Source organism: Capra hircus, chromosome 20 (genome assembly GCF_001704415.2).
Source record: "Capra hircus breed San Clemente chromosome 20, ASM170441v1, whole genome shotgun sequence".
Classification (NCBI taxonomy): domain Eukaryota; kingdom Metazoa; phylum Chordata; class Mammalia; order Artiodactyla; family Bovidae; genus Capra; species Capra hircus.
In genome coordinates, this window is record NC_030827.1 from 2,241,613 (window position 1) to 2,268,970 (window position 27,358).

Below are 27,358 nucleotides of genomic sequence, written 5' to 3' on the forward strand. Positions count from 1 at the left end.
TTTAAGTTACACTGTATTATTTTAAACATAAAATTTATAGCATTGGACTTCCCTGGTGGTACACTGGATAAGAGTCTGCCTGCCAATGCAGGGGACGTGGGTTCAATCCCTGCTCTGGGAGGATCCCACATGCTGTGGGCAGCTTAATCTCATGCACCGTTAACTTCTGAGCCCTTGCACCCTAGAGCCTGTGCTGTGCAACAAGAGAAGCCAAGGAAAGTGAGACCCGCACACTGCAACCAGAGGGTAGCCCCCCGCCACCCCGCTCAGCATGATTAAAGAAAGCCCTCGAGCAACAACAAAGACCCAGTGCAGAAATAGCAACAAAAATTTACAACATAAAGAAAAAAAAAGACTGCAGATGATCGTCAGAAGATTTTATCATGTGCTCTATCGATTTAACCAGGTCATGCTCAGTGCTACCACAGGCGCTAGGCTCAGTCCTCCAAAAGGACGCTACACTGTTTTATTTTGAAACTCTCCTCCATCACATTGTCTGTGAGGTCTCTGGGAGAAACTAGGCCTGAGACAGTCCTATGTCTGCAGACAGAGGACACTTCCCCACCAGAAACTGCCTTCTTACAAAATCCATTTAGTACTGACTTTTTAAAGCAAATTTAAGGAGACTGAGCTATTCAGAGGAGTGTAATCTTGTTTTGGTCCACTGTACATAAACACAATTTCTTTTCTATAGCTCTTTAGGGAAATGGTCTAGGGCAAATGGACCTGTGTACAAAGGAATGGAGCAAATGAGCCCAGAATATCTATACACGCAGGCAGCTTATGTGGGCTGCCTCCCACTCACCCACGTACCCATATACACTGCCCCCTGTGAGTTCCTTCTTTCCTCTCCTCTAGATGAGGAACCTGAGGCTCAGACTTGAAATGACTTGCCTGAGTCCCACAGCTGGTAGGAGGCAGAGCCTGCTTTAGAACCTGGCTTTGCCTCGCTCCAAAGCCCATGCCTTTCTATGCTTTCATTCTCCCCAGTCAGTAGGATAAAATCATTCGTAAAAATCTGAAATGGTGCTCATTGGGATTTTGCATAAAATGGCTGGAATAGTTAATGCCTCTTCAGTACATTTTATTATATCTCCATTGTTTCTTCCAACTCTCTCATTGATCCTTTGAGACACGGTCTGTACCTGTCCCCATTTTACAGATGAGGAAGCTGAGGCTTAGGGAACTCCAATAACTTGTCCACAGACTCATAGCTAATGAATGGGAGAATTGGGTCTCAACTAGTCTGATCTCAGAGCTTGCATTTTACTCACTAAGCTCTCCTGTCTGCCTGTTCAGATCTGAAATCATATCTTTTAAAAGAATGTGCTCATGAAGTTCATGTAACCCATTCCTTCATTTTATACACTTGGAAACTCAAGAGTACTCTAGGACTCATCCTAGGCACAGAGCTCACAAGGTATAGCTGAAAATTGGTACTTTTTATACCAATGCTCACACTCAGAATCACCTGATCAGGGCAGCGGACCTTCCCTGGATGCCTCCCCCACCAGTTCGCCTTTCATGCTCGGTGGACAGCCCTCATGCCTTGCCTTGGGGGGCAAACCCACTGGAGGGGGGTTTTTACTGCAGGCCAAGTTGTTGTTTTAGTTTTTATATAACTGAAGAAATATCCCACCTCCACCTCACGTTGAACGGCCGACATCAGCTCCTTAATCTAAGGAGGTGGATCTAAGGCCTTAAGATTGAAAAAAGGATCCTCCCAGTTAAAGCGCCTTCCTCATCCCCTTCCGTCTATTGCTCTGATTGAATCCCCTCCTCCCAGCATCTTCCTAGCCACAGCCCTGGGAGAAGCTGCCATCTCATAGTGGGATCATAGCCATCATTCCTAACCAGGCTCCATGCCTCCAGCTGAGCCCTCCTCTCCATCATGTTTTACACACCGTGGAGAGAGTCAACATGCAGGGTTTACCTCAGTGTTCCCCCTGGTGAACTCACTTCACCAACACTCTCAGACTCATAACATTCGAAGCATCCTTCACAACTGTAACCAGCTACTGTGGTCTTTTCACTGCGCACTCCCCCACGTACGCCTCAACTGCTCTGACCTACTTGCAGTTCCAATAAACGCACTGGTATCATGCCTTCGCAATAGAGTCCCCATTTCTAGAATGTCTTTCAATCATTTTGCATCTGACCACTCTCGGTATATTTCAAGATCCAGGTTAGGTTCCCTTCTTCCCCAGAGTCTTTCCTGATGCCACTTCCTGATTTTAAAACACTATGTGGATCCAACTTAACGTGTCTACAGGCTGACTCTAGCCCACCAGCCACCAGTTCTCACTGCTATATGCTAAGTTCTCTCCTTGACCTAGAACTGTGGCCTTTTTCTAGGGCATCAGGTCTATAATGTCCAGTATAATTGTCACCACTGTATCTAGCTACTGAGCCCTTGAAATGTGGCTAGTGCCTCTGAGGGGCTGAATGTTTTGTTATTTTTTGAGTCTCTATTTCTAGTTATTTGGCTGCACTGGTTCACAGTTATGGCGCGCGAGATCTTTTAGTGCGGCAGGTAAGATTTTCAGATGCAGTGTGGGAACCCTTGGCTGTAGCACACAGGATCTCGTCCCCTGACCAGGCATCGAACCCAGGCCCCCTGCATTGGGAGCATGGAGTGTCAGATCACTGAACCACCAGGAAAGTCCCTGAATTTTTAATTTAACTGGATTTAAATAGCCATTTTGGATTAGGGAAAAAAACTCTTAAGATTGATTATTCTTCAACAATAGTGGCCCCTGGAGACAGGCAGTACCAAAGGCAAATCCTTACTCCCGTCTTTTTCTTCACCCTTCCACATGAGGGAAACCTGAGAATCATGGTTTTCTTATCTGAGCTACTCCGGCAGTTCTACCTATTCACGAAACTTTTCACCTCCTACTTCACTGACCTACTGCCCTTTCATCATTGTGAGCCCTAAGATGTTTAGAGCAAGAAAAAGGACCCCAGAGGGTGTCTGGAGGGGAGATCTCAGACTAGGGGCCCCCACACTAAATCTAGCCCATAAGGGTGCAAACTTTGGCATTTACAATATTAAAAAATATTTGAGCAACATTTAAAAATTGAGATATATTGCATAAAACTTATATTGCTAGCTGCTTGATAAATTCAAAGATTGAGCATTGAGACTTTCCTGGAGGTACAGTGGTTAAGAATCTATCTTACAATGCAGGGGAGGCAGGGTTGATCCCTCATCAGGGATCCCACATGCCTCAGGGCAACCAAGTCCATACACCGCAACAACTGAGCCCAGGCACCACAACTAGAGAATCCACACAGCAAAACTAGAGAGACCACACACCACACCTAGGGAATCCACGCACCATAACAACTAGGGAATCCACACACCACAACTAGGGAATCCACGCACCATAACAACTAGGGAATCCACACACCACAACTAGGGAATCCACGCACCATAACAACTAGGGAATCCACACACCACAACTAGGGAATCCACGCACCATAACAACTAGGGAATCCACACACCACACCTAGGGAATCCACGCACCATAACAACTAGGGAAGCCACACAGCACAGCTAGGGAATCCACGCACCACAACAACTAGGGAATCCACACACCACAACTAGGGAATCCACGCACCATAACAACTAGGGAATCCACACACCACACCTAGGGAATCCACGCACCATAACAACTAGGGAATCCACACAGCACAGCTAGGGAATCCACGCACCACAACTAGGGAATCCACGCACCATAACAACTAGGGAATCCACACAGCACAGCTAGAGAATCCACGCACCACAACTAGGGAATCCACGCACCACAGCGAAATATCCCACTATGCAAGCAAGACCCCGCGTGCTGCAACTAAGGCCCTATTGTCTTTCTTACAGCAGAAAAATTTTTCTCCATATTCAAGCTTTATTCAACGGTGGTAAATGACTGGACTTTGTATTTTTCAGCCTGGCCCATTGCACACATTTCTCCCTGGCTCCTCAAGCATCAGAGTGTGAGACTTCTGCAAGAAGGGCAGGAAACATGGCCCAATACGTGCACTGCAACTTCGCATTTCAGCACCCACGTCAGACCTCAGAATCGGCCCCCTTCTCCTCAGAATTCCTCTCAACACGATGCCCATGGCAGCCACCCAAATGGTCATCACTGACAGACCAAACGGAGTCCATTGCCCGACTCATCTGGTCCAATGCTCTCATTCTACCAAGGTCCAAAAAACTGAAGCGATTACTGAGTTGGTGATGAAACCACGATGAAATCTCAGATCTCTTGATTCTGGTGCTGTTTTCAAAGGCCAGCCCACCCCACTGGGGAGAGAGGAAATGAGAACATGGGCCAGAATCAGGCTGATCTTTGGCAAGAGCAGCCAAGTACCAGCTGGACTAGGACCGTTGCTTCTTTTTCTCGACACATTATGTAACTTCTCTTCCCCGAACACTGCTCTTGCCTGCTCTCTTCCTGATTGCTTTCCTATTTTAAGCTGACAGTGACAGAAAAGTAGCTCAGCTTCCGGGATCTACTCCCCACCCCACCCCAGTCATCGGGCCAGTACTCACGGCACGCGGAGCTTAGGGAACTTCTGGATGTCGTTCTCTGCCAGGCTCTGCAACGGAGACAGTGGTAGTTACAACCCGCAGAAGGGGCTCCAGGCCAGGTGAGCAGAGTCAGGTGTGAAATGACAGGGGACAGCGGGCCTGCAGCCAGCGGGAGAGGAGGCCGCATCCACCCGACCGAGCAGGCAGCTTCTAGATGGGGCACTGGAGCCTGCGGGCCCTGGATGGCCACATCGGGTCACAGGGAGCCCGAAACTCGGATTTTATGTGGACTTGGCCAGGCTGTAACAGCTTTCCTAGCCTCCCGCCCCAGACCTCAGGCCCTCAGCTGCCATGGAACGGCTGTGAGCAGCCGGCCTGGAGAGGGAGTCTGTGCTCTGTGGCCTCATCACAGCCCAGCTGCCTCCTTCACTGGAAGTGTTGGTAGGATTCTCTAGATGCAAGGGAGCAATCAAGAGGCTGTCCTGAGGGAACCGAGAGTGGAAAGAAGAAAGAGACCCATGTTTGTAAAGAACTGACTGCCACCTTACAGCACCTCGATTAATCCTCGCATCAGCCCTGTGAGGGAGAAACTGTCACGTTGTCTCATTTTAGTGAGAAAGTGGGGCCCCAAGGTGTAAGGGATTTCAGCTTGTAGGCGATGGAGCTGGGGCTAGGACCCTGCTCTGTGGCTTTTGTGGGCGATTTCCTTCCTGCGAGCTTCCTCCTACCACGGCTAAGCCCTCTGGAGCCTTAGTGGCCTGTGGTGGAAAAGAGGAGGGGAGGGAGAGAGAAGAGGGAAGCAAAGAGGGTGGGCACATGCTCCATAGAACCAAAGCCGAGGCAAGAAGGGCCTCTTTAATGGTCTAATTGAGGCCAGAGCCCCAGCGGTCAGGGTGGGGGCACTGGAGTCGGACAGGCTGGTTTAGAATCTTGGTTCCCTCACTTAGCAGTTCCCTGACTTGGGACAGACACTTAATCTCTCTAGGCCTCAGTTTCCTTCTCTGTATAATGGGAACCTTGATAATATGAACAGCTCCGTTTCAGGGGCTGTGAGGACTGAATGAGATGGAGTGTGTCCTGTGCTTGGCACAGTGCCTGACAGACCCTTTGAGAGCGATGAATGGGGTTTAGGTGAGCAATTTCTGTCCCAGGGCAGAGCAGCTGGGGTCTGGATGGTTGTTGGAGGTTAGTTAGTGTTTTTGCTTCTTCCGCTCTGGGCTGGGAGCTGCCTGGCAGGATTCTGGCTGCCTTCTGAGATGAGCTGGGCAAACTTCCCATTAAGCCCAGCTGGCACTGGGGCTGGGGCCTCTTAAAATGTGCTACGGCCTCCCACTTCAGCTCTTAGGAACGGAGTCTGATCCAGCCCCCATATCAGACCTGGCGACAGGGCTAGGAAGGAGGCTTTGGCAAGAGTCCTGAGACAATCAAGACTTTCTTCAAACTTATTAACTTCTTTCTCTAGCATCACTGAGCCGTGGTGTCCCTGCCCCTGGAACCACTCCCTTCTTAGGGAAGATACCAAGACTCATGTTAGCAGTGTGGCATGAGGGTCAGAGGGCTTCCTGGGAGTGACCAGAGGGATGCATGCTGAGGATTAGGTGGTGGGCCGTTGCCTTCTCTTCTCCTGAGTCAGAGATGTAAGCTGAGGGAATTTCAGGAAGCAGGTGAAGGAAAAGGTAAGCATGTGAGTGTGGCTGGAAATACAGAGAAAGGCCTTAGAAACAGGGATAGGAACTGGGAGGAAAGACGGACGGTGGTGAAAGTGTCTGGGCTTCCCTGATGGCCCAAGCTGTCAAGAATCTGCCTGCAGTCCAGGAGATGCAGGTTTGATCCCTGGGTCGGGAAGATCCCCTGCGGGAAGAAATGGCTACCAACTCCAGTATTCTTACCTGGAGAATCCCACGGACAGAGGAGCCAAGCAGGCTACAGTCCACGGGGTCACAAAGAGTCAGACAAGATTGAGCAACTGAGCACACACACGATGTTTGGAGAATTCTTCTATGTGACGTAACAGTGTAAAGTCCCCTCCGCGACCTTCTTCAAAGACCTTCAGCAAAGTCTGGAAACTCTGAGTTACTTGTACAGTGACTTAGAGTCAGACTAGTGGCTTTACAGGAATATGATTATGTGCTGAGTGTGTCCTTAAGAGGGACAAGAGAGCAAGAAAAGCAGAGAACTGGACCCGGCCTGGAGAGGCGTTGCAGCCGATACTGTCACTTGCCTACCCAATATCCACTCTCTTGCTCCCTTACTGATGGGGTCTGGGTTTTGTTCAAGGCAGTAAATGTGTCCAGTTCAAAATATTTAACACACTAAATTCTCTTGCATGTGACCAAGGTCACGGGACTCCATTGTGGCCGGTGAGATATAATCTGAAGTCTAACTGAATCAGGCTTTTGGGAAAGTACCCCTGAAAATAGAGGGGAATGCAATCCCCATGCACTTTGAGTGTTTCACTCTTTGCCCTCCCCCTCTTCCTCCTGCTTGGATTGCAGATGTAATGCCTGGAGATGGAGTGGCCATCTCATAGCCATTAGGACAGAAGCCGCAGAGAGCTTCCGTTGGCTAGGTGAGGCCTGAGCTCTCGACGACTTCCTTTAGCATCTCTCCAGCCACGAGTGCCCACCTCTAGACTTCTTGTCACTTGAGAAAGATAAGCCCCTCTTTGGTTAAGCCACTGCGCTTCAGTTTCTCTTTCATGCAGCCGCACCCCTTTCTAACTGACAGAGCTTCCAAGCACGTGGCCTCCTCTTCTTTAGCCTTTCGGGAGCATAGAAACCCCGTTCCCTCACCAGACTTCTCAGTGGAAAACAAAATGCTGGCAGTATAGATTGCAGGGGGCTGCTGGCTCCTGCATGGAAGAAAGGGAAAGGAAGGCAGGGAGGGAGGGGGAAAGGATGGGGGAAGGGAGAGGGTGGAGAGAAACGGAGGGGTGGAGGGGTAAAGACGGCTGGGTCTTCCATTTTCACCCTTAAAGCAGAGTGGCTCTGGACACCTTAAAGCTGGAAAGGGTGATAGCTGAGAGCTCAGAGCTCAGATCAAAGCCCAGATCATACCCAGAGCATCTGGCATGGAAGGCGGTTTTAGCAGAAGCTGCCAGGGCAGGGCTGGGCTCTGTTCCCTACTCCCCTGGCTCCTTGAGCCCCTCTTTCCACTTCTTGCTGTTCACACAGTAATGAGAGTGAGCAGCATTCTCTGAGGGCATGTCCCAGATATCGGGGTAGAGAAGGCAAAGCTCCTCAACCAAGGCAACAACCCTGTCTCAACAGGCCTGAAGAAGCTCACAAGAGGGGGATGGGGGGACCCCCCCAGAGCTGGGCTGGACTGTCACCCACTATCGCTCCGTCCAGTGTGCTCTGTTACAGAGGAAGGAACAAGAAGTTCAGAGAGGGCATGCGCTTATTAGAGGTCACCCAGGGCTATGACCAGGACCATCTTCAAGAAAGAGGTCTTACTCCCTTTCGATTCAGCCCTCAGAAATCTCAGTTCTCAGTTGTAAAAGCATCTTTTAGCTAAAAGCTAAAAGAATGAAATATTCAGATTTAGCGGTAAGTTGCAAGAAGAATAACAATTAAATGCTCAAAGTCTAGTGGCTTAAAGCCCAGTGCAAAGAAGTAGCACTGTTCAAAACTCAAGCAGTGTAAAATTAAATTAAGTGTATGCTTTAGTCCAGTAACTAGGTGTGTGACAGAGTAAATCACATCACATTTCTGTACATGTTTCTCTAATTGCAACTGAGGTGGTGGTCAGAGCCTTCCTGGAGATAACGTTCCGCTATAAAACAAGCTTCTGGGAGGCAGAAATCACATCTTAATCACCTCTACATTCCTAGCACATGGCATCGTCTGGTTAATAAAAGGAGCCCAGGAAAGTCCTTGTTACATGAATGGCAGGGGGAATGACTGAATGACTTACGTGGAACAGTGAATGAAGATGTCTTATATGGCCCATGAAAGCAAAGGGGGCATAAGTTTGGTCTCAGTGTGAGACTTAAGTATTGCCCAGAAAGGGATAGATGACTGTGCATGGTAGTGAGCTCACCATCAGTGAAGGAATTCAAGAAGCAATTGGTAGCAGAGATGCTATACAGGAAACGGATTGGTGTACTGGGTGGAAAACTAGAGCATGTACCCTCTACGGCCCCTTCCATCCCTGAAGCCCCATAGCCCAGTTTCCTCAGTACTGCTGACCAGGTCTTGCCAGGAAACAGTTTGACTTATCCACTGAGTCCAAATCCAAATTGGGAACATTGACCCCATGAGACCTTTGAAGGCTTGTTCCTGCTTCGTTTTTGAACAATGAAGAAACACAACCAGAAGGGCTGGATCGGTACAGTCAGGGTCTCCATTACCCACTGGCAAAAGTGTCATTCCAGGGGAAATGCTCATACCACCTCCCCAGCCACTGCCCAGTGGCTCAAACTCCACCTAGAGCAGCAGCCCCTTCTCTGTAATGGCTTAGTACTTAGTATAGAGCTGCCTCTTAGTATTACACTGGAAACTTCTTGCAATATAAAGGAGCAGAGAAAGCCATAGCACATGTGTGTTAATTGGCACAAAACCAATGGTGTGAATTTGTAAAGAGAAAGAGGGACATAACTGAAATAAGGAGGGCGATTCTACCGTTTATTCTAGTCAGTGAGTACGTTCCCTACAGTGACAAATAGGAAAAGAGAGTCTTCCATTCTCCCATGTGGCTGGTTTTCCCCCTTGAACTTCTCAGAGTATGAGCACTATTTGAATAGATTTTCAAGAGGGGTATGTGTGTGTGTTAACTGTAATTTGATTCCTACTTACACTTTGACTTCACAATGTACCTTAGTGTCAGTGAAAGATCTGGGAGGTATACTAAATAGGAGGATCCTGAGAGGTGATGAGAGAGGCGCTCATACAAAACCCCAAAGAAGGCTTTGGGTTGTACGTGATCCTGAAGACAGGCAATGCCCCTGAGCAGCCTCAGACAGGGTAGAAAGTTGGCTCTGCAGCCGTTGGTTAAAGTTACAGAATAGTTTTGGTCATAACGCGTTGGACTAGCAGCCAGCACTCACCAGAAACCGTGGCCCATCGATATGATGCTTCTTCACGACCTTTTCACAGTCCTTGTAGTTTAGCTGAAAGAGAGGAGAGGAGGTGTAACAGTGCAGTCGGGTTCATGCCACTGGTTCCCCTTCCTTGCCTGCCCCAGGAGCTCAGCAATCTGTGGTGCTTGTGGCTAGCCAGGCTCCCCGCTCCCCCACTGTCTGTCAGAGGCGCCCTATCCTTACATCAGCCCTGCTTTCACTAACTAACCCCTTGGGACTGTAAAATGGAGAAATTGCCTGTCGAAGGCTTTGAGGCCAACCCCTACAGAAAGAAGCTGCTAGGGCTGCCAAGGGCTGGCCATGCGCTCCTCCAGCAAATGGAAAAGAGTTGAAAGAAGAAAACAAATAGTAGGCATCATCTGGTCACCCAAAGACAACCTGGGTGAACATGGCAATGTGTTTCCTTCAGTGGTTTTTCCAAAGCATCTTTCTAAACACAATCAGTGTTATCATTCATATTCAATCTCCTTATCTTGTCTTTTTCTCTTGAAAAATAAAGGCACTGACTCATGTTATTACAAAGTGATTTTGAACATTATTTTAATTTGCTCTATTGCTGAATATTTCGCTATTTCCCCAAACTGCTGCTGTAACAATGATAATTGAAACTTCTAATAATTCCTGAATACTTGCCATATGGTAGGCACCATTCTAAGTGCTTAAACCAATTTTAATCATTTAAGCTTCACATTTTTCAAATGGAGAGTCAAAGGCACAAAGAGTCAAGTAACTTATACAAGGTTCCATGGATAGGCAGGTGGCAGAAGTGACAGCTGGGCTTCAGAGCAAGGCTTTAATGTCTCTATCAGGAGTATTCTCCTTTTAGCTACTAACAGTAAAACTTACAAACGGTAAGTGAACAGACTTAAGTGCAGCTTAACCTACAAGATCAAACAACATCATAGATATTCTTTTGCATAAAATTTTTTCTTCTTTTTTAAATAGTTGAAGTTAGAGTCTCAGAATAGGTTTACCGCCTCAACAGGAATGATCATTTTTAGAACCTGCTGCTTTCCTAGAGTCACACCAATTGACAATTGAAGCAGGTGTCTGTTTGGCCTAGTCCTCAACAGTGTAAGCAGTTACCTTTGAAATATCTCTAAATTTGAGGTTTCCAGCTAGAGAATTTAAGGTAAAATGTTTGTCCTTGAGAATCTCAGCTTTTCCTCGCAAGTATGGATTTCACAGTTTGTGGACGCCTTCTTTTGGTAACTTAAAATCATAACCTTTTCTTATGGCCAAGGAATCGAAAGAGTGAGGGCAATTGTTGTGAACCTTATGGCGTGGCAGAGTAGGGTGAATATTAGAAAGCTCGGAAAAAATGATTTAGTGGTCCTTGGGAAGAAACCAGCTTCTGCATAGCCCCAAACATCCCTTTTATCCATGTTGCAAATGGTGAAATTGTTCTTGGAATGTTCAACTGCCTTTAATTTATCAATTTCACCACCAGCGTTATGAGCTGAATCTCTGATTTTGCAGAGTTCTGACTTGGGCTCTAGATAGACAGACAGTCCCGCAGACTGGGGCCTGCCTGGAAGTTTGGTTCTGAGTCAGTAATATTAGGCCTGGGAGTAAGACCTCTGTCCTTTCAGCATGCATGAGTGCATACTCAGTCCTTCAGTAGTATCCTACTCTTTGTGACTCTGTGAACTGTAGCTCACCAGGCTCCTCTGTCCATGGGATTTTCCAGGCAAGAATACTGGGAAATCCAGGGGATTTCCTTCTCCAGGGGATCTTCCCGACCCAGGGATCAAACCCATGTCTCCTGCGTTGCAGGCAGATCCTTTACCAACTGAGCTCCCAGGAAGCCCTGTCTTTTTAGCATATACCCAGATAATTCTTATGAGTGGCAAGCTCTGGTTGGCACTGCTCTGAGCAGGTACCTGGTGTTGTGGACAGGACAGCTAAGGCCCAGAGAGGGGAAGGGACTGGCTGAAGGTCACACAGTGAGTTGGGGATGCAGCTAGGATTAGAACTCATGGCTCTGATCCAGAGTCTTCTCCGTTGCATGGTCCAAGGATCCCTTTCTGCTAAGTCAAAAGGAATCAGAGGACTTAAAGAAATAGAAAACATGACCTCAATCCTCAAGGGCTTAAGTTCTGGACAGAGGATGAGCTGCACATGTCTGAGACAGTCAGACACAAAAGCCTGCTGGTCTGCATGGAGTCCCCAGGCAGGGTCCGGTGAATAGAGAAGGAGAAAGGGACGCTCGGACGTGAATCGGACCCCTCTCTGCTGGACGCCTCACACGTGTATCTCCTCTATTTACCCCGACAATCCCATGAGCTAGTCACTATGAGTGTCTCTGTTTCACCGATGAGGAAGCCGAGGCACAGAGAGGTATAGTAACTAAGGGAGGGTCAGCAAGTTAGCAGGTGGTGGAGTCAGGATTCAAGCCAAGGTGTGGCTGACTCCAGAGCTGGCTGGGGAGGTGCCTCCAAGGGGGACCTGACCCCAGTGCTTCGTTAGAAAGTAAACCTTCTGGGATTTCCCTGGGGGTCCAGGGGCTGACTCCAAATACAGGATGCTTGGGTTCATGCCACAGCTGAGAGATCCAGCATGTCACAACACAGATCCTGCACACCACAACTAAAACCCAGCACAGTCAAATAAAGAAACAAAAATTAATTGAAAGGAAGAAAAAGAAAATGGCATGCCTAAATCAGACACATGACATACTCCTTGATCTAAAAAAAAGAGAGAGAGAAATTGCATCTGCCAGTAGGACTTTGGTGGCTAAGATCCAACTCCAAATGACGCCATGGTCAGTTCACTTAGCATTTTCTCTCTGGGGGAAGTGAGGTGCTCAGCATTTAAAGGGTGTCTATCTGGGTCTGTAGAAGGGCCAGAACTTCCTAGATCACAAACACCCTTCAGTCTCCTCGTTCCTTCCTTCATGCGGGGAAGGGAACCTGTTCAGTTTCTGTGGACATGATCTGGAGTCCAGGGTGGGTAAGAAAATTCTCTCTTCCCCCAGCTGAGGCAGAGAGCACCTACGTGAGTCATCCTGACCTGTAGGCCATCTCCCTGTCCTGAACAGAACTTGGATTCCTCCGTTGCTGACCTGGGTTGTGCAGTTCTCTTTCTCATATTGGAGACTGGGCCTCTGGCCCATCAGCCTGTCCCCAGAAGTGCCCTGGATAATTCTCAGTTCTTTTCTCCTTTCTGTATTGATCTAATATGCCACTTCATAGCATCTTAGTAAATTTCACTGTGGCCCTCAGTTATTTGGTCTAAATTTAAGAAAAGCATTTAGAATAAATACTTTTGACTCTTTCAAAAGTCAGCTATCTCAACGATCTTTGCACCCACTGTGCTGAAACCTAAGTTTATTATGACTTCCAGTGAGGGAAAAATAACAGAAATGAGATGCACAGCAGGCAGCAAATAACAGGATCTGTGGGTTGTGCCTCTACCATGCCACACCCAATTCAACATTTTCACATTTTTCTTAGGGCAGGATAGTTGTGGCACTAAACACTTTGGCACCATGTAGACCCCAGGTTTGGGTATGTGTTACAGGGAGCCTACCCCATACCAGGAAAAATAGTAAGTTGAATTAGAAAACCTCTAAGGTCATGACTTAAAACCATATCCTTGTGATAATCTGGAGTATCCACTGAATTGGATGCCAGCCTCCAGAAATGGGAGTGTTAAGAGCTCAGAGGTCCCTCACAAGACAACGTATCCCTTGGACAGTCATAGAGGGTCACATGACTTGGGATCTGCCCTAGCAAGCCTGTGACCCATGGCCCCACCAGCAGATGACCAAACACAAGGATCCTTGAGCTCCTTCAAGACGAGAAGGTGGGACAGCAACACTCTGGTCTCAGCTCTGCCACAAGCTTGGCCCCTGACCCTTCCCGGCAAATCTTTTCCTTTTCGGAGGCCTCAGTATCTGAAGGCCTGAGGCTCATGTCATTTCCCAGCCTGCATCATAAGACCCTCATGAAGTTCCCATGAGACTCTGTTCTAGGTAAGCGGTTGAATAGCTCTCTTTCAAAGTCACAAGCAATGACTTGCTCAGACGCTATCTCCAGCATCGTTCATCACAGTCTTCCACCCTGCCTTTCCTCTCTCCTACCCCTCAAGACTCCATGTTTCCCTTTTGAGCAAGGAGCCTTGATCTCACTAGCAGTTATAGCGGTTCTGAGTCTCAGGGCACGGACTCTGATACTGGACAGGTGTGACCGGAATTCTGCCTCCATCACATGCAGTCCCTGGGGTTTGGGGCCAGTTAGCTTCCCTTGGCTTATTTCACAGCTGAGCCAGTAGGACAGCAATCCTGGAGCGAGTTAGATGCGTCCGTGCCTGAAGGGGACAAACTCAAATCCTAGGGTGTAGTAGGCACTCGCCCCTTGAGGGCTTCCCTTCTGCCCAGAACGTATTGCCAGAGAGCTCAGTGTTGCTCCGTCAACCAGAGAGACTGCCCAAGGCTGGAAGCTCCGCTGCTGTCCTTCATGCCTCTCTCATTCTGCCTGCGCTCCCTCTTCAAGCCTCTGCCCGGCCCCCTAGCCACTAAAGAGCAAGGCTCACCTTTTTGAAATAGTCTGCAAGGGCGTCAGGATCCCAGTTCAGGACCTCAGAGCGAAAGGGCACGTTCTTGAATGCCATGTCTGCTCACTCAGGAGGAAGCTCACCAGCTGAGCATGGGCGCTGCACCCATGGACAGAGAACCCCAAATCCAGGGTCTGGAGGTGTCTTCAGCTCTTCCAACTCCTGGGTACCTTCTGGAAAAGTCTCGTTGGAGCCGATGTCCTTTCTGTTACAGCCAGATCCCAGAAAGCAACAGCTTCCTCTGCGAACAAATATGGTCTCTTCTCAGAAAACGACTCAGCAAGTTTCCTTTACCACTTCCTCTGCTGGGCTCTAAATAAGTAAACAAGGAAGCCCAGCTCTGGGGACTCAAGAGGCAGAAAGAGCTACAGGCTGGTAATTCCCCGCTGGGCCCCATCTACCCCAGCCCAGTAGGAGGAGCGATGAAGGGAACTTAGACACCCAAGTGTGTTTCCATTGAAATCCCTGGCATCCATATGTTTAATATTTAAACCACATTCCTGCTTGGGTGGGTCTTTACAGATGAAAAATCTAATTTGACGGTTCACCTAAAATATAGACAATCTCCCACATCAGTGAAGGGGAAGGAACATGACCTTTCAATGCTTTCCAACCACGGCTCAGTTTCTCTCAAAAGCGTAAGGTTGAGCTTCATTAGCTGCCCCTTATAGTTATTACAAGCGGATCCTCTGAGTCAGTGAGTTGGGATCCAGAACTGAGAAAGGAGCACCACTGGGAAGACCTGGGCTTCGTTTCTTTCTTTCTTTCTTTCATCTTCTTCTTCATCTGTTTATTTGGTGGCACCAGTTCTTGGCCGCAACACACAGGATCTTTAGGTCCAGCACATGGGCTGGAGTTCCGTGACCAGGGACGGAACCCGGGCCCCTGCTGTGTGAGCATGGAGTCTTAACCACTGGACCAGCAGGACAATCCCCAGGCTTCATTTCAGATATACTTGTTTCCATACTGGGCAACCTTAGGCAAAGGCTTAAACTCTAGGAAGCTCAGTTTCCATATGTGTAAAACAGGAACAGAAAAATTGCTTCATATGTGCATAAAACTATAGATGTGTTTAGCTAGACAAACTTAAGGAAGGAAAAAAATAACAATTGCTACTGATGTTGCCATATAGTCTAGTCACTCTTGTTCCCCCAGACATTCTATCTAAAGGGCACATCCCTGGAGACAGCAGGTGGGAGTCTGGGTTCTCTCTGTCAGTTTCTCAGACCCTGTGCGCTTCTTGTAGCTGAGCATCTCCTTGACTGAGGGTGAACCCAGTGTCAAAAGCAAACATATCCGTGGAACACCACAGGCTCCAAGTTCACCGTTCTATCTAGTGCTCCCCAGGAACGCACAAACCACTGTCTGTTCTGAGGTTTGAGTCTGTTGCGTTTACTGAGTTGGCCCCTGAAGTGATGGCTTCCTGAAGCTTTTTCAAAGATCGCTTTGGCCACGCAGTTTCCATCTTATACACAACCTCAGGAGCCCCACCCTCACTGTTATGCACCAACCTCGCCACGTCTTCATGTAAATAAGATCTGCCCTTTATCCTGGACTAAGCATCCTTATGGATGTGGTCCATGAATCTGAGTTAATTCATCTTCACCTCCAAGGGCGCCAGAGACATCAGCTGAGGCAGCCCAGGCTGAGCACTTCTCACAGGGCTGAAACCTCAGTGCTCTCTGCAACTGACCATGCCCTAGGAAGCATGGCCTGCTGCTCAAAAGTTCTACCATGGATGGGAGAGGCCCCTTCACTTTTTAAATCCCCAGAAGAGCAGCAAATGATAAAAAGCCCATTTGAAAAGACAGGAAGAGAGATAAGTGGCTCCACATAAAGAAGTCAAAGAAGATATCATGGAATTAGCTGGGATTTAAGCAGGGCCTTGGAAGAGGCAGCTGAGGGAAGGCATTCTGAACCTGTGTGTGATATGTGACGTGGCATGGTCTGGAGTGTGTCTTGGGCTATGCTTCATGAGCAAACAAAACATTCCACACCTGTGCACCCCTGTGGAAAGGAACATTCAAGATCATCCTCAGAAAGAGAAGCAATTTTTTAAATGACGTTTACCATACTCACAAGAATCCAAATCTAATAGAAAATCAGAAGTTGGAATTAACTTACAGCTAAACATGAGGTTCTTTTGGAAGAATTATCCAATGAATGTGGCCAAGATGGACAATCTCTAGACCCACGTAAAAGAGAGACATAGCGGTTAAGAAACCTGCATGACAGTGATGACAACGGGAATCACCAAGAATCACTGTGCAAAGGAGTAGCCCGAGGACTCTGCACTAATTGTGGGCACTGCATCACTCCTGCTCACAGAAGGGGAAACTCAGGCTCCGGGAGGTAAAGCTTCTTGCCACCCTTGCACCCAGCAGGTAGGTGGTGCAGCAGGTCTTGTCTGGAACTGTCTCTGAGTCCAGAGCCCCTGCCCTTGACCTCTGTGCCACCTTGGGACTCTGAGATGTTCCATAAATTGCACAAGGTGGAGCGGAGGTTCAAACCCGGCTGGGTCTTCAGAGCCTATGCAGCGTCCTCTCTATCAGTCTGCCTTCCACAAACAGCAGGCAAGGCTGGCGACCAGGGCTGGTTAAGAAGAGGACGCAGCACTCTCTCCAGGGCAGTTCTTCGGTGCCCCCTTCCCCACAGCGTCATAGACCCACTCCCCAGAAAGGGGAGCTGGGCCAGGAGTGCAGGTGGCTCAAGGGGAAGTGGGCTGCTTCAGGCTGGGGCCTTCCCACCTCCCCAGTCCTCGGTGATTTCCCGACACCCACGAGCTTCACAGCTCCTATCCCTGGCTGGAGAATTCCAGAAGTTCCAGGGCCGGGGCTAGCTGGACCCCAAGAGAGGCTCAGGATACCAGGAAGGCCAGAGTAACCTGGGGCAGCTCAGCTCACTTGGCCTGGCCTCAAGTTCCGCACCTATAAAATAGGCAGTCGTGAGAGCAGAGGAGATGCTGGGGCGAGGAAGGCTGGGGCCAGCTCACAGTGGGCTTGACTTCAAGCACGAAGTAGAGCAGAGAGCAGGGAGCAGGTAAGGCTAGGTGAGGTAGAGCCGTGGCTTGGGGGTGGACACCCTCTCCCATCTCTCCTCCAGCCAGAGGGAAAAGCAGAACTCATGAGGGGTTTTGCTCAAACTGAAAGGTTATGAAGGCCTTCTAAGGCTTTGTAATCTCTTTCTCCAGGTTAGGGCGATGGTCAATGGTCTGTGCACAATAACAGCAATTCATATCAGTACATGGGGATGGGGGCTCTTGGGGTAGGGATCTTAAATGTACACCCAATAGAGCCTGTGGACAAGACAGCAAATCTTGCAGGGAGCAACATGTCAGATTTTTAGGCCTTAGAGACAAAAGGTGGCTATGGGAGCAGTGCATGCTGCAACCCAGAGTGAGAGGAGGATCTCCTAATGTGCCCCTACCCTACCCTGCCCGGTCCAGACTTGCAGCTCTTTTTGCTACCAACCCACAGAAGAATTTGATGAGGAGATAACTGCCTTTCTTAACAGCTAATTTTAGAAGTGAGAAAAACGCAATTTGCTAGAAGAGGCTTGTGGGTTGCAGCCTGGGGGTGGGGGTGGGGGGGCGGGGTTGGGGGCCAGGGATGGGAGGTGTAGCTTGAGGACCAGGGGGGAATGGAAACATGAGACCATGAAGGAGAGCCCGCGTTGACGCGTTTAGGAGAGGGACCCACGGAGCTGGGAAGTGGAAGGCAGGACATGCTTATTCTGATGTGATTTGGACAGAGGGTATTGGCTGGGGAAAAGAGACCAGGTGGTGGCCTGTGGCCCAGAGACAGTGGCACCTCGGGGCACTGCGGGCCATGGAGAGAGTGCCCTCACAGGGGTTCGCTCCAGTTTCACCTCCACCAACCTGTTAAGGCTCCATGCATCCCCTGGGGCCAAGGCGAATCGCTCCTGGAAGTTTTCCTTGGGGCCTGTCCATGTTTGTCAATAGGGGGAAGAAGAGCTGCAGCTGAGCCCATTCTCTGCTCTGCGCTGGAAGCACTCTCTGTGCGCAATCCCTCTGGACACTGAGGGCTCCACCCACACAGGAGGTTCCAAACGGGGGCACAGGACGGGGTCCTGGCCATTCGGTGAGCTGGCCGTCCTCTGCACCACGCAGCGTACACTAGACAGAGCGGGCCCTGCCTGGGGCGTGTGTTCCAGGAGGGTCAGGCCTGCAGCGGCCGCCCCGTGTGCAGGGACGCTCCTCCCCATGCTCCTGGAGGCTGGAGCGGGACTGCGCGGAGCGGCTCAGGCAGGGCAGCGCTTCTCCAGGCCGCCCTGCGGTTTGTGTCCTGGCGACCACCCCTGTCTGGACACAGTCACCACCCCCCACCCATCCCTGGATACACAGCAGGAAAGCATGAACCAGTTGCTGCTTGTGAGGTAATGAGCGGCAATAGTTTCCACTTCCTCAGAGCTGACAATTTCATTCTTTTCAAAAAATGTGTGTTTTTCATCCTCTCTCTGTGTCTCTCTCTCTCGGCTGTTTTGGCTGAGGTGCGTCAGGATGTGGAAGGTGGGTGGGAGGAAGTGCTTATTTGGACTTCCTGTCAAGCGTGTCTTCCTCATTTGCCCTATATTTCACTGCGGGCAGCCTATCCCCAGATAGCTCTGCCGTGAAAGGAAACTCCCCAAGTGCCCGCAAGGGTGGGTGGGCTGTGGGCAGGGAGCCAGAGAGGGGAAGGCAGGCTTCTCAGCTTGATAGAGGAGAAAAAAACCTTGCCTCCTCCTCCTCCCCCTCCCCAGGCTAGCTGGAGAAAGGCAATGGAAGCGGGGTAGAGTGCGTGCAAGCAAAGCAACGTTCCCCGAAGCCCCACAGAAGTGACTGCGGCCCACTCTAGCCCACCCTCCCAGGGAGAGCACGCCCACCCCTGTGTGCTCAGCCGCTTCAGCTGTGTCCCACCCTTTGTGACCCCATGCACCGTAGCCCGCCAGGCTCCTCTGTCCACGGCGATTCTCCAGGCAGGAATACTGGAGTGGGTTGCCGTGTCTTCCTCCAGGGGACCTTCCCAGCCCAGAAATGGAACCTACTCTTCCGTCTCTTGCATTGGCAGGTGAGTTCTTGACCACTAGTGCCATCTGGGAAGCTCCACCTGCCCCTAAGATGAAGAGATTTGCAGCTGGCAAGCCCAGCAGCCCGGCATGGATCAAATCTGTTATAGCTCTCAGCACATTTCATCCTCACGAAAGACCTATGAGTAAGTAGATAAGCAATTTTATAGACCCTGAGAGACCAGAATTCACGTGCCCAAGTTTCCATGACGAGTCAGTATGGAGGGCGAGTGCCAACTCAGGGCCAGGCAGATTTCCGTCTGTTCTTCTCTCACAACTTGTCTCTCCTGTCTTGACAAGTCACTTAGCTGTTGGTGTTCACTCTGGATGTTCCTGCCTCAGTGTAGCCCTGGTGCTTGTGGCCACCATGCTATTTCTAGAGCCCCTGATGTTGGCTTCCTTGACCATATCAGGGCCCTGACCATCAGTTTGTATCTGACCTTCCAGATTTTTGACCCAGAGTGCACCTTCCAAATAGCAGAGGCACCTTGTTTGGTCTCTTCAGTCCATTACACCTTCCTATGGGTGAAGGTCAGAGTTTCCCACGACTGTGTTCCTCCAATGGATCCCTTAGAAGGAGTGGATTAGGGTTTTGGAGCAAAGAGGATGCATCTAGAAAACAGGTAATTTGTCGATCCAGCCCTTCTGTGAAACCTCACGGGTTTGGAGAAAAGAAATTCTAGAATCTTCTTCTATAATACTATGTGATCTATTTGACTGCTCTTTGCAAAAGAAAGATAGGGGCATATGTGTGCATTTTATAGATTGTAAGAAAGAGCGAATGCTTGTCCAAGGCCTCACAGATAGCTAGAAGGATTTGAAACCAAACCTGTCTGATGCTATGACTCTTTCCGCTGAGAGATGTTGTTTCCAAAGATGGCCATTTCACCTGGTGAATAACCAGTATTTATCCAGAAGAGTTTGTGTGTGCACGTCTGTTCAGTCACTCAGTTGTGTCTGACTCTTTGCGACCCTGTGAACTATAGCCCACCAGGCTTCTCTGTCCGTGAGATTCCCCAGGCAAGAATACTGGAGTGGGTTGCCATTTCCTACTCCAGGGGATCTTCTAAACCCAGGGTTGGAACATGCGTCTTCTGCATTTCCTTCCTTGGCAGGAGGATTCTTAACCCCTGAGCCACCTGGGAAGCCCTAGAACAATTAGTACCAACCATATTCTTTAGGCTATGAAAGAAGGGTCTTTTGCCTTTGAGTTCTCAAATCTTTTGTCATTTTGACAATTTTTGGTGTTTTGCCTTCTCCGATACAAACCCTCCAATACAAACCCTATACAAAATATAATTTCAATCTCAAATTAACTTGAAGGATTTGCTATTTCACAATATAAAGAGAGAGATGCCAACAACTATTAGGGTTGAATCAAAAATTATTTGATATTGAATTGCATGACAAACATTGTTCAGTTCAGTGGCTTAGTTGTGTCCGACTCTTTGCAATCCCATGAACCACAGCATGCCAGGCCTCCCTGTTCATCACCACCACCTGGAGTCTACCCAAACCCATGTCCATTGAGTTGGTGATGCCATCCAACCATCTCATCATCTGTCATCCCCTTCTTCTCCTGCCCTCAATCTTTCTCAGCATCAGAGTCTTTTCAAATGAGTCAGCACTTCGCATCAGGTGGCCAAAGTATTGGAGTTTCAGCTTCAACATCAGTCCTTCCAATGAACACCCAGGACTGATCTCCTTTAGGATGGACTGGTTGGATCTCCTTGCAGTCCAAGGGACTCTCAGAAGTCTTTTCCAACACCACAGTTCAAAAGCATCAATTCTTCTGTGCTTATCTTTCTTTATAGTCCAACTCTCACATCCATACATGACTACTGGAAAAACCATAGCCTTGACTAGACGGACCTTTGTCAGCAAAGTAATGGCTCTGCTTTTTAATACGCTGTTTATGTTGGTTGTAACTTTCCTTCCAAGGAATAAGCGTCTTTTAATTTCATGGCTGCAATCACCATCTGCAGTGATTTTGGAGCCCAGAAAAATAAAGTCAACCACTGTTTTCACTGTTTCCCCATCTATTTGCCATGAAGTGATGGGACTGGATGCCATGATCATAGTCTTCTGAATGTTGAGCTTTAAGTCAAGATTTTCACTCTCCTCTTTCACTTTCATCAAGAGGCTTTTTAGTTCTTCTTCACTTTCTGCCATAAGGGTGGTGTCATCTGCATATCTGAGGTTATTGATATTTCTCCTGGCAATCTTAATTCCAGCTTGTGCTTCCTCCAGCCCAGGATTTCGCATGACATACTCTGCATATAAGTTAAATAAGCAGGGTGACAATATACAGCCTTGACATACTCCTTTTCCTATTTGGAAGCAGTCTGTTGTTCCATGTCCAGTTCTAACTGTTGCTTCCTGACCTGCATACAGATTTCTCAAGAGGCAGGTCAGGTGGTCTGGTATTCCCATCTCTTTCAGAATTTTCCACAGTTGATTGTGATCCACACAGTCAAAGGCTTTGGCATAGTCAATAAAGCAGAAATAGATATTCTTCCAGAACTCTCTTGCTTTTTCCATGATCCAGCGGATGTTGGCAATTGGATCTCTGGTTCCTCTGCCTTTTCTAAAACCAGCTTGAACATCTGGAAGTTCACAGTTCACATATTGCTGAAGCCTGGCTTGGAGAATTTTGAGCATTACTTTACTAGCGTGTGAGATGAGTGCAACTGTGAGGTAGTTTGAGCATTCTTTGGCATTGCCTTTCTTTGGGATTGGAATGAAAGCTGACCTTTTCCAGTCCTGTGGCCTCTGCTGAGTTTTCCAAATTTGCTGGCATATTGAGTGCAGCACTCTCAGAGCATCATCTTTCAGGATTTGAAACAGCTCAACTGGAATGCCATCACCTCCACTAGCTTTGTTCATAGTGATGCTTCCTAAGGCCCACTTGACTTCACATTCCAGGATGTCTGGCTCTAGGTGAGTGATCACACCATCATGATTATCTGGGTGGTGAAGATCTTTTTTGTACAGTTCTTCTGTGTATTCTTGCCACCTCTTCTTAATATCTTCTGCTTCTGTTAGGTCCATACCATTTCTGTCCTGTATTGAGCCCATCTTTGCATGAAATGCTCCCTTGGTATCTCTAATTTTCTTGAAGAGATCTCTAGTCTTTCCCATTCTATTGTTTTCCTCAATTTCTTTGCACTGATCACTGAAGAAGGCTTTCTTATCTCTCCTTGCTATTCTTTGGAACTCTGCATTCAAATTGGTATATCTTTCCTTTTCTCCTTTGCTTTTCGCTTCCCTTCTTTTCACAGCTATTTGTAAGGGCTTCTCAGACAGCCATTTTGCTTTTTTGTGTTTCTTTTTCTTGGAGATGGTCTTGGTCCCTGTCTCCTGTACAATGTCACGAACCTTCATCCATAGTTCATCAGGCACTCTGTCTATCAGATCTAGGCCCTTAAATCTATTTCTCAGTTCCACTGTATAGTCATAAGGGATTAGGTCATACCTGAATGGTCTAGTGGTTTTCTCCACTTTCTTCAATTTCAGTCTGAATTTGGCAATATGGAGCTCATGATCTGAGCCATAGTCAGCTCCCAGGCTTGTTTTTGCCACTGTATAGAGCTTCTCCATCTTTGGCTGCAAAGAATATAATCAACCTGATTTTGGAGAAACATTGTTAAATGGGAGGAAATGTTTAACCTTGCATAGGTTGTGTTGACATAAGTAAGATATTTTAGGGAGTGTTTTTTATTTTTCTTTATATCTTCCAGTTTTATTGAGGTATGTTTGACATATCTATATAATTTAAGTATATAGCTCCTTGAAATATGTTAATGCCCCCACTGTCCATGAAATGTCCAGCTGTTGCTTTTCCTGATAATAGGCAATAATATAATTTATCAGCCATAATTCCACTTGTTATTTTAAAATGTTACAAGCCACGGAAACAACCAAATTTCCTTCTCAGTTTTATTATTTTTATGATAAGCTCTCATTTCATTGAAAGTGAAAGTGAAGTCGCTTAGTCGTGTCCGACTCTTTGCGACCCCATGGACTGTAGCCTACCAGGTTCCTCAGTCCATGGAATTTTCCAGGCAAGAGTGCTGGAGTGGCTCGGCATTTCCTTCTCCAGGGGATCTTCCCGACCCAGGAATTGAACCTGGGTCTCCCGCATTGCAGACAGACCCTTTACCGTCTGAGCCCCCAGGGAAGCCCATCTCATTTCATTAGATCTTTAAAAATAAATAAATGATTCTTGGTGTACCTACATTTTTCTCTAATTTAAAAAAAAAAAAAAGGTTAACAATGCTAATGCGGGGTTAGTAGCTGACGCTCACTGACTCCCCTGACAGTGGCCACAGGTAAGGGGACACTGACCTGGGATGACAGGCTCAGGCTGAGTGGGGATGGGATGGGGGCCCAGGAGAGGAGTAAAGTAGGGGAGAGAGTGACCAGCCCTCATTCATTTTATCCTGAGACCCTGAAGAAATCTATGTCCCTTTGCTGTGGAGACCCCTGGAGTTGTCCGGCATCTTTGTACTCAAGGCTAGTTCTTAAACCATCCTTTTGACTAATATGAGTTACCCTGTATCCTTCTAATAAACTACTCTGTTGCTCAGATAGCACGAAGTTGGGTTCTGTTGCTTGCAACCTGTCTTAGTTCAGGCTACTGAAACAAAACACTGCAGACTCGGTGGCTTAAAACAACAGAAATTTTCTCTCACAGTTCTGGGGCCTGGAAGTTCAAGATCAAGGCACCAGCATGGTTGTGTTCTGATGAGAGCCCACTTCCCGGCTCATAACACATGCTCACTGTGTCCTCATGTGGTAGAAGGGGAGAGGGAACTCTCTAGGGTATCTTTTATTAGGGCATTAATCCTATTTGCAAGAGGCTTTGATCTAAGCCTTTCCTAACAGCCCCACCTCCCAATGCCAGCACGCTGGGGGTTAGGATTTCAGTATGTCAGCTTTGGGGGGCAAAACATTCAGATCATAGCACAACAACTGCAAAACATCCATAACTCTTCCAAGGTACATATGCATTCCTCTTCCATTTGTCCCCAAAATGTCAAGGGGAAGAAAAAGAGGAGGCCTGGGGGTAAGGAAGAGACGGTGGGGTCCAGAGATGGAGAATTCCTGGCTTAGATTCTAATCAGAGGCATACCATCAACTGGGTGTCTGGCCCTGAGCCCTGTATGGAGTTCCCTCATCTTTGGCAGAAACTGGTAATGCTCAGCGTCTCTCTGGGCAATCGTGCGGCAAATGAAATTGCGCGTGTCTTGTGCCTGAACCGTGTCTGGCATAAAGTACAGCTGTCACGGGTTTCTTCCCTTTCTCCAGAAAATTTCTGGAGCTTCCTTTCAGCTCTAACTTTCTATGATGCTCTCAGTCACTGATTAATTTTGTCAGTTTCTCTTGGAATCAAAACAAAAAAGACAGATGCAGGCAGACCTCAGAGGTGTAGCAGGTTTGGTTTCAGACCACCGCAATACATTAAATTTCACAATAAAGCAAGTCGCATGAATTTTTTGGTTTCCTGGTGCACATAAAAGTTATGTTTACATTTAAACTGTAGCCTATTAAGCGTGCAATAACCTTATGTTTAAAAAGAAAGAATGTACATACCTTAATTTTTAAAAGTTTTACTGCTAAAAATGCTAACCTGAGACTGCAGTGTGTCATTGTAAGAGCCCAGATCACCATAACAAATATAATCAAGCTTTGAAATATTATGAGAACTCCCAAAATATGATACAGAGACATGAAGTGAACAAATGCTGTTGGGAAGATGGTACCATTAGATTTGCTCAACACAGGGTTGCCACAAACCTTCAATTAAAAAAATGCAGTATCTACAAAGCACAATAAAATGAGATATGCCTATAACATGATATCAAGTATTTATTCTGAAACTTATTTATTCACACAGATTATTTTAAATTTATTTTTAACTGGAGGATAATTGCTTTACAATGTTGTGTTGGTTTCTGTTGTACAGCAGCATGAATTGGCTATATGTATACTTATATCCCATCCTTTTGAATCTCCTTTGCACCCCAAAGACCACCTGACCTGCCTCTTGAGAAATCTGTATGCAGGTCAGGAAGCAACAGTTAGAAATGGACATGGAACAACAGACTGGTTCCAAATAGGAAAAGGAGTACGTCAAGGCTGTATATTGTCACCCTGCTTATTTAACTTATATGCAGTGTATGTCATGCGAAATGCTGGGCTGGAAGAACCACAAGCTGGAATCAAGATTGCCGGGAGAAATATCAATAACCTCAGATATGCAGATGACACCACCCTTAAGGCAGAAAGTGAAGAAGAACTAAAAAGCCTCTTGATGAAAGTGAAAGAGGAGAGTGAAAAAGTTGGCTTAAAGCTCAACATTCAGAAAACTAAGATCATGGCATCTGGTCCCATCACTTCATGGGAAATAGATGGGAAAACAGTGGAAATAGTGTCAGACTTTATTTTTCTGGGCTCCAAAATTACTGAAGATGGTGACTGCAGCCATGAAATTAAAAGACGCTTACTCCTTGGAAGAAAAGTTATGAGCAACCTAGATAGCATATTCAAAAACAGAGACATTACTTTGCCAACAAAGGTCCGTCTAGTCAAGGCTATGGTTTTTCCAGTGGTCATGTATGGATGTGAGAATTGGACTGTGAAGAAGGCTGAGTGCCAAAGAATTGATGGTTTTGAACTGTGGTGTTGGAGAAGACTCTTGAGAGTCCCTTGGACTGCAAGGAGATCCAACCAGTCCATTCTGGAGGAGATCAGCCCTGGGATTTCTTTGGAAGGAATGATGCTAAAGCTGAAACTCCAGTACTTTGGCCACCTCATGCGAAGAGTTGACTCATTGGAAAAGACTCTGATGTTGGGAGGGATTGGGGGCAGGAGGAGAAGGGGACGACAGAGGATGAGATGGCTGGATGGCATCACTGACTCGATGGACGTGAATCTGAGTGAACTCCGGGAGTTGGTGATGGACAGGGAGGCCTGGTGTGCTGTGACTCATGGGGTCACAGAGAGTCGGACACGACTGAGCGACTGAACTGAACTGAACTGCACTCAAAGCCCTATACCACCCCCTAGGCCATCACAGAGCACTGAGCTGCACCCCCGGTGCTACACAGCAGCTCCCACTCGCTATCGATCTTTTTTAAATTTGTACACGTGCACATATGCCGATGCTGCTTACTCATTGGAGGGTGATCATATGTGGTATTGAAGCTGGAAGTTTCTGGAAGTGGAAGGGGCACAGTTAACAGTACACTGGCACAGCAGGCAAACTCCAGGGCTGTCCCTGGAAAATGGGGACACAGAGGTGCTGAGTGCTCGCCAGGTTACAGGGGCGCTTCGGTCAGCTTTCTCCTATGAGGTCTCATCTGCCCCCATTAGGAAGAATTGTCTACACTTTTTTTGTTCTGGCAAATGTGACTCTATTTACACTTAGTAAGAAATCAGTCTCCCATTTGCCCCAGGAAGAAGCCCCAGATTAAACTCGGGTGGGAACATGCTGGAGCATGTGGCCAGCTGTCTGCCTCTGCAGACCCGTGTCCTTCCAGCCCGTCTAGAACTAGAGGGTCTGCTTTATCTTTAAACCAGGGAGGTTATACAGGTTCACAGCTCTAAATTGAAAGTGTGAAAAGCCAACAGAAGTGTGCAAAATAAACTTCCCTTCCTCCTCCCCAACCTCCACCACTGTTCTTGTTATCTATTATAGAGTTTCAGGCCCTCTTGCCAGCAGCTTGTACTCCCAGGCAACCTAGACAACTTCACAGCCAGAATTCTCCCGAGGGCAGGACCCTCTGACAGAAAGCCTTTGTTCCTCTTTCCGTGGCTTCCTGTGTAAACCTAGAAACTCAGAGGGACTCAAACCTATTCTGGAGTCCTGGTAGAATGATCGTTCTGGACCAGCTCGTCTTCCTAAGTTTAATCCCTCAAAAGCTTGCAACCACAGATAGTTCTTTCACTCTAAAGGCAGAATTTGTAGGAATCAAGACTCAGACTCTGAAATAAAAATAGCAGTTTTGAATCCCAACTTTGTTACACGCCAGCTGTGTGAACTTGGGCGACTTAACTTCTCTGTGCCACAATTTTCAGAGGGAAGTGGGGGAAGCCAAATAATGGCATCAACCTCA

At 47.7% G+C, this 27,358-nt stretch overlaps 1 protein-coding gene and 1 long non-coding RNA gene across 2 annotated transcripts in view; one reads left to right on the top strand and one right to left on the bottom strand.

The window, feature by feature from the left end:
• The window catches only part of LCP2 (lymphocyte cytosolic protein 2), a 48,141-nt gene extending 33,662 nt beyond the window's left edge, over positions 1-14,479 (bottom strand). The window contains exons 1-3 of the mRNA XM_013972703.2: positions 14,154-14,479; positions 9,585-9,647; positions 4,559-4,605 (exon numbers count right to left, since the gene is read on the bottom strand). Coding sequence (XP_013828157.2) covers positions 4,559-4,605; positions 9,585-9,647; positions 14,154-14,231 — 188 coding nt within the window. The 5' untranslated portion in view covers positions 14,232-14,479. The remainder of the gene's footprint in view (positions 1-4,558; positions 4,606-9,584; positions 9,648-14,153) is intronic.
• The window catches only part of LOC106503306, a 32,795-nt gene continuing 24,690 nt past the window's right edge, over positions 19,254-27,358 (top strand). The window contains exon 1 of the long non-coding RNA XR_001296945.2: positions 19,254-19,384. This is a non-coding gene — a long non-coding RNA (uncharacterized LOC106503306). The remainder of the gene's footprint in view (positions 19,385-27,358) is intronic.